This window comes from Saccostrea cucullata, unplaced genomic scaffold, assembly GCF_032062105.1.
Source record: "Saccostrea cucullata isolate Sc308-1 unplaced genomic scaffold, CSIRO_AGI_Scuc_v1 ctg3523, whole genome shotgun sequence".
NCBI lineage: Eukaryota > Metazoa > Mollusca > Bivalvia > Ostreida > Ostreidae > Saccostrea > Saccostrea cuccullata.
Genome location: NW_026931573.1, coordinates 1 through 7,752, shown reverse-complemented (window position 1 = coordinate 7,752; position 7,752 = coordinate 1). Strand labels below are relative to the sequence as shown.

The following is a 7,752-nucleotide window of genomic DNA, read 5'->3' as shown; positions in this document are numbered from 1 at the left end:
ACATTGTCAACCAAGGCGCAATGGTTTTCGAGGGGTGAAAATTTTCAAAGTTACACTTAACTACATGCTATATTTATTATATTATACTAAATGTTTTATACAAATACATATAACAGTGAACCGTGCGTGCATAAATTCTGTGCAGTCGCTATTTTTTGGAATATCACCCGTCAGGAAATTTTATTTTGAATTTGAAATGGTCATGAAATTTCTTAATTTTCAATGTAAACACTTCAGGAAAGCTTAAATTTTAAGAGAATGAAAAGGAAAAGATAGTTGTTAGCATATTTTATTAATTATACATCTTTTAAATTAAGTGACTAAAAAGTGATGCCTGTTACATTGACATTCAATTTCTTCCATTTTTGTTTATTTACAGACTTTTTCACAGTCACAATCATGTTTTCACAAAGCAAATTTCTTTCTCAAACAATAAACTAAAAATTTTAAAGGAAAGAAATTGCCATTTTGTTTATTTGCTGGTTTAAAAAAAGTGATGGATATTACTGATAAAGAGGACAATATTTTTAATTTTTGTTTCACATAGCACAAAGATGCAAGACAAAAATTAAATAATATTTATTAGGTCTTTAATTAATTTTCTTATTCTCTATACATAGTTGAAATAATAAATATTATGCATTAATCAGAACTTTGTATGTTTGGAAATTACTCTTGACACTTTGACAATTATCATCTTTTGTGATGTCTATTACTTGCATACTTTGACAATTTTCAATTTGCTGTCTTGTATATATATATTAATAAATGCTTTAATAAAGGAAAATATAAAATATCAGTAAAGGGCAAATAAACAAAAGCAAACAAATGTTCAACTGTTTTTATTTTAATTCTTTAAGATCAATTAAATGTTCCATTTTTTTTTATTTCTTCCTTCATCACAAACCTGAAATATAAAAAAAGGTTCAAATTGTAAACTTTAATGATCAATTCAAGGGGATTAAAAGGAAATATGTGATTTATTCTATTTTATGATGTATATTTACACACAATTTAGTAAACTTATTTTCACTTACCATTAAACAGATAGTAAATCCTAGACCCATGAATTTGAACATCTGGTGGGTCAATGGTCCGTTTGATATCTTCAAGTAAAACACTGTGTGGAATGTCTCCTTCTGTCCACAAATTCTTTCCCTTTTTAGAGAAGAAAAGAACGAAGGGCCATTCTTGAACCTAAATTGTGAAAATGTTGATTAATACGTGTTTACATGATATATGAAATGAATTGCAAACTGCAACAATCTACAATTCAGCACTTTTAAAAAAAATTGATCTTTAATATTTTACCACTCTGTAAATTATTTGTTTATGTGTTACATTTTTCAATATGGACCTTTTGCATGCAAAACAACAAAACAATAAAATATGTAGAATAAAACATCAACAAAAAAACAGCTTTGAACAAAAAAAGAATGGTAGTATCAATTTTTTTTTTAAGGTCAAAAGAATTAAATAAAGCTAACAAGTTTCAGAACAGAAATGGACTTATTTACCACAGCAGGCAAAGAACTTAAACCATGGTCAATCAAAACATATTGTCCAGGATTGTAACTAGAAGAAATATGATTTCAAATTCATATCACAGATGATATTAATATGATTCTGAGCAATGCCCATTTAAAGCAAGTATGACAGTATTTAAACAAGATTATTTTAGTACCTTTTCTTCAATTTATTCTCCTGGTAAGGGAGATCAGGTTCCTCAACAACAGGGAGGGTAGGTTCCTTAACATCAGGGAGGGTAGGTTCCTTAACATCAGGGAGGACAGGTTCCTTAACATCAGGGAGATCAGATTCCTCAACAACAGGGAGGGTAGGTTCCTCAACAACAGGGAGGGTAGGTTCCTCAACAACAGGGAGGTTAGGTTCCTCAACAACAGGGAGGTTAGGTTCCTCAACAACAGGGAGGGTAGGTTCCTCAACAACAGGGAGGGTAGGTTCCTCAACATCAGGGAGGGCAGGTTCCTCAACAACAGGGAGGTTAGGTTCCTTGAAAACTTCAGGCATACATTCCTTATCGTTGTGTTCCTGGTCAGGGAGGATACGTTCCTCAACATCAGGCACATGTTCCTGATCCATGTGTTCCTGGTCAGGGAGGACAGGTTCCTCAACATCAGGCATATGTTCCTGATCCATGTGTTCCTCAATAGGTCGGACAGGTTCCTCAACATCAGGGAGGACAGGTTCCTCAATATCAGGGAGGACAGGTTCCTCAGCATCAGGAATATGTCCCTGATCCATGTGTTCCTGGTCAGGGAGGACAGGTTCCTCAACATCAGGGAGGGCAGGTTCCTCAACATCAGGGAGGGCAGGTTCCTCAACATCAGGGAGGGCAGGTTCCTCAGTATCAGGAATATGTTTCTGATCCATGTGTTCCTTATGAGGGTAGACAGGTTCCTCATCATATGGAATATGTTCCTGATCCATGTGTTCCTGGTCAGGGAGGACAGGTTTCTCAACATAAGGAGGGACGGGTTCATCAACAGTCATATGTTCTTGATCCATGTGTTCCTGAACAGGGAGGACAGGTTCGTCAACATCAAGAAGGACAGCTCCCTCAAAATAAGGCATATGTTCAGACAGTTCCTGATCCTTGTGTTCCTGGGCAGCAAGGAGAGGAATATATTCCTGTATAGCCAGAGGGGTAGGTTCATTCATGAAGACAGGAGATATAGAGCCCTCATCCTGAAAACAAGACAAAACATTGCACATCAAAATTGAATATTAAGCTACTTTTCTTGGCAATACAAGAAACTATGTTTTTAAATAAGCAAATGAGTTTGAAACTGGCCAACTTAACACCTCTAATGTCAGCAAATCAGCTGGAAATGTACCTTGTCAAGAGCAGCAATTATGGCTGAAAGTCCCGAGATATTTTGCAAAATATCCTCCTCACTGTCATGTACATAATCACTACAAAATAAATCCAGTTTGTAGTTAAATCCTTGACACAAGAGCTGAAAACTATATGAATAATATTGAAATGAGCAAAGCAGAGGCTGAAAAGTACAAATTTCTCTGCTAAAAGAACTAGCGTACCTGTCTTGTTGCATCAGAGCCCTACTGATGGGACTTGACTTGACTGAAAAATTGTCCGAAACATCAGAATCTAAGGTAAATACAAGATACATGTATGAAACACTCAGTTTATAGTTCAATTGTATAGCTAAGAAAAGTCAATATGTAAATTGCTAACTCACCTTCTACAAAGCATTCTTCACTTTCTGAACTATTCCTTCTTCTTTCTCGTCTAGTTCTTACTCCTCTACCTCTCCCTCTAGATCTATCTCCTCTTCCTGCCCCTCTAGTCTTTGCTCCTCTATCTCCCCCACTATCAGACATGTCAGAATCTAAGGTAAATACATGATGCATTTATATAACAAACAAGATTGATTTTGTATATGAAAGGAAAGTCAACATGTAAATTCCAAACTCACCTTCTACAAAGGATTCTTCACTTTCTGAACCTCTTCTTGTCCCTTCTTCTCTAGTTCTAGCTACTCTTCCTCCTCTTTTAGTCCTTGCTCCTCTATCTCCCTCATAATCAGAAACATCAGAATCTAAGGTAAATACAAGATTGATCTATGAAAAACTAGGCTTACAGTTGATTATATAGGTTAAAGAAAAGTCAACATTTGAAATCCCAGCTCACCTTCTACAAAGGATTCTTCACTTTCTGAATTTCTTCTTGTCCCCTCTAGTTCTCTACTCTTCTCCTCCCCTGGTCCTTACTCCTCTACCTCTCCCTCTCCTCTCCTCTTCCTGCCCCTCTAGTCTTTGCTCCTCTATCTCCCTCACTATCAGACATGTCAGAATCTAAGGTAAATACAAGATGCATTTATATAACTAGACTAGATTGATTATATATATAAAAGAAAAGTCAACATTTGAATTCCCAGCTCACCTTCTACAAAGGATTCTTCACTTTCTGAATTTCTTCTTCTCCTGCCTCCTCTAGTTCTAGCTACTCTTCCTCCTCCCCTGGTCCTTACTCCTCTACCTCTCCCTCTAGTCCTTACTCCTCTACCTCTCCCTCTAGTCCTTATTCCTCTACCTTCCCCTCTAGTCCTTATTCCTCTACCTCCCCCTCTAGTCCTTGCTCCTCTTTCTCTCCCACGACCTCTGGTTTGACGTGCATCAACTCCGGGAACAGTATGTTTTAAGTCCTGAACTGTCCACTGATCAACAACCTCAGAATTTTCGCATTGAACTGCATCTTCTCCTTCATCACCCACACATACTTTACAAAAACATGACAGATTTCTTGTAAGGAGAGAGTACTTCTCTTCAGTTGATTTAACACACTGTAATTTGCGTGTTCCATGTACAGTTTTGGTTTTGCTTCTATTTGGGCGGTTTCTATTAATGTTTCTAATGAGGAAAAAAGTCCTTTTGTGATGTATATGGTCATTTTTTTCATCTGTGGTTTCAAGCTTCTCCTTACCAAATAGGAAGAAATCCTCTGCATTGTTGATCACAAAATTCATCCCCATCACTGCCCTTCTTGCCCCCGACTTCACTACCGCTCCTGCTCCGTCTGAGGGGCCTTTTCCGTGGCGTGATCCATAAAAGTGCCTTTCCACAGAAAATCCATAATCCTCGTTGCTGTAAGATATATCAGTGAATGGTGTTTTGGATTTATATTGTGCAGCACATCCGTCTGTGAACTGTATTTCTTTTTCAATCACCAAACCTCTGTTTTGCTGTAAATGTTCATTGGCAACAGACACAAAAGTGGCAACTGCATGAGAATCATGCTGGAGATCATCCGACACAAATATTAGGGCCTCCTGTATAACATCATTACAGTTTTCTTTGGGACATCTGTAATATGCAACTGTTGGATGAATGGTAACATTGTTATGTCCCCAGTGGGCACTTTGAACTTCATTTTGGTTCAGACAAGCATAATTCTCAGAAAAATCCATGTTTAGGACAACCCAGTTGGAAGGTACCCTCTTTAACAGCTGTGAAAACTGGTTTTGCTGCCAAGCAGCAACAAATAAATGGACAGCAAGTTTTTCCAACTCTTTGGCAAGATCCAACACAACTTCAGTAGCACTCTTTTCATGGGTCTTAGGTATAATCTGCGTCACTGTTTTTCCATTCCTCACCTTTGTCATCCTTTCCCACTTTATATATTTCACTTTCTTGTTTGTCGCTTCTCGCATGAGTGGTGAAAAGAAAGCAACAATCCCATCAGTGCCACAGGCAACACATTCTCTTTCTATGCATTTTTTTTTATGCCATTTCTCATCTGGTTCTCTTTCACACATTGTCTTTTCCACTGCTTCATACTTGCTGTCTACTTTTACATTACTCTTAAATGTTGCAGCCAGCTGTGATAAGGACTGTATTTTCAGATCAACATTTGTACACATCTCACACAAACATGCATTCCATTTCCTTTTACAAGTGGTTTCTACATTGCCGGGTTTCAACCGAGCAAATGTGGCAAAACTTACTTCATCTGCATTATTTTCCCTAAATTCTCGATAGGATTCTTTCAATGTTCTATTAAGGACCCTTCTCTCTTCAAGGTTAGCTTTTATTCTTTTTGAATCAGGTAGATTTGTTGAAATGTCTCCTTGTCTGAAGAAATTTTCTATGTTTTTTGTAGTCTCAGCTGATGTTTTATCCTTCCTTGTCTTCCTTGTGTGGTTTTCTTCCTGCTTTGAGAGCTTGCTTAAATAAGACTGGCTGATTCCTAAGCATGTACTGGCAAATTTGTTTAAACGGGATGTTTTTAAAAATGCTAACTTTTTGGCAGCTTTTTTTCTTGCTATGGCATTACCTTTGATGCTGTCAAGAATGGTTTGTTTAACTTTAATTTTCTGTGGTGTAAACTTTTTAGCTCTTTTTTCCACAGCTTGAAGCTTAATAGTCAATCTTTTTTTCCTTTGCCTTTCCCTGTCTTTCTCCTTCTTTCTTCTTATTTTCTGTGGGTGTCTTCTTTCTCTGGATTCTTTTTGTTTTATTCTCCAATACTGCCGTTGCTTTTCTCTCTCTTTCCTTGTCAGCACTTTGGAGACTTTCTTTTTAGTTTCCATCCCCTTACCTTTCTGTCGTTCACGGTATCTACAATTTTCAAAACTTTCATTGTTCCCAAAATAAAAAAAAACATGTACGGCAATTATAAGGTTAGACCACTTTGTTTTGTGTGTGTATACCAAGATCAAAGAGAATTCAGCATGATCTGAAAATGCAACATACACACAGACATTTATAGGATAATTATTCAAACTTATTTACACCTCCTTTTTATTTACCTTTGCTGATTCTTTCTATTTTGTTCTCTATTTCTTTCTTTCTGTTCTTCTGTTCTTTGGCGCCAAGCAATTTTTTTTCTAAGCCTTTCTTTTTCTTTGAAGATAGGGTCATTTTTTCTTTGGTCTCTATATCTGATAAGATCCAAATTTTTATTTGTATACATAGAGTATAAATGTGCACTGTCTTAAATTGCATGTAAAATAAATGCATATCACTTATTATAAGGACTGATGTGCTAATTAATATAAATTTCTAAAATCTTATTCTTTTAAGGTGTTTTCACCTTTTGGCTCTCTCAGCTGCAGTAAGTCGACAAGTTCTGCTACTTGTTGATATGATCGCTTCTTTTGGTTTCCGCTTACGAAGCTTATGAAAAGACTCAGACTGTAAGATAAATGTATTCTTATGAAATATTCTCATTACTTTGAAAGTCACTGATTGTTTTTTAAAGTATTTTTATCTAAGAAGATTTCACTTATAATGGAATATTGTATTATGTCAAGCGTAATTTCCAACATGAAAAAATTGTCAGAAAGAAGATTGTTACTTTGTAGACCAATTTTTCTGTGTTTATATTTGTTTTTTAAAAACCCCTCAATTAAAAAAAACAATGCAAACTTTTATGCATAAAATTTCTAACGGCCAAATAACATTTCTTTATTTGGAAATTACTTTTGACTGGATAGTCTTCTCAAAATAATTTCCAAACACTAAGTTGTACTTTGGTCGAATGAAGTTCAAAAATATATTTTTTGACAGTAAATATACACAATAAAAACATATTTTAATGTGTCTTAATGATGTTTGCATATTTTTTTAAGATGAAAAACACAAAAGAAGACTAGAGTATGATGGTAATTACGATTGACCATAGTACTCATGGAGGATATTATCCTTGACATTGCAAAGAAATGCTTTTTGTCAATATAATTGCCGAATATTATGTAATTGTTTTTTAACTACACTAAGATACATAATTTTTTGCATCGGTTTTTGATTTTGATGAACGGTGTTGCCGTGGTTACTAAAAATAGAAATTTCTGTGAAATTCTTTCAAAATGCTACTCCTCCTACAGTTTTGGTCTGATTTCAATATAACTTGGCACAAAAGTAGACTACACTAAGATACATAATTCTGTGCATCGGTTTTTGATTTCGATGAACGGTGTTGCCGTGGTTACTAAAAATAGAAATTTCTTTGAAATTCTTTCAAAATGCTACTCCTCCTACAGTTTTGGTCCAATTTCAGTACTACTTGGCACACAAGTAGACTACACTAAAATACATAATTCTGTGCATCGGTTTTTGATTTCGATGAACGGTGTTGCCGTGGTTACTAAAAATAGAAATTTCTGTGAAATTCTTTCAAAATGCTACTCCTCCTACAGTTTTGGTCCAATTTCATTATAACTTGGCACACAAGTAGACTACACTAAGATACATAATTCTGTGCATCGG

The 7,752-nt window shown here is 35.6% G+C and overlaps 1 protein-coding gene across 1 annotated transcript; it reads right to left on the bottom strand.

Moving 5' to 3' along the window:
* Positions 1 to 468: 468 nt before the first annotated feature.
* On the bottom strand, positions 469 to 6,685 carry LOC134233020 (uncharacterized). The gene is made up of 10 exons (XM_062715020.1): positions 6,578 to 6,685; positions 6,294 to 6,425; positions 3,929 to 6,102; positions 3,462 to 3,584; positions 3,225 to 3,374; positions 3,064 to 3,133; positions 2,859 to 2,937; positions 1,685 to 2,709; positions 1,038 to 1,197; positions 469 to 907 (listed from the first exon to the last, which is right to left on the bottom strand). The coding sequence occupies exons 3-10, from the start codon at positions 6,072 to 6,074 to the stop codon at positions 866 to 868; spliced, it is 3,795 nt and encodes a 1,264-aa protein (XP_062571004.1). The 5' UTR covers positions 6,075 to 6,102; positions 6,294 to 6,425; positions 6,578 to 6,685; the 3' UTR covers positions 469 to 865.
* Positions 6,686 to 7,752: the final 1,067 nt, after the last annotated feature.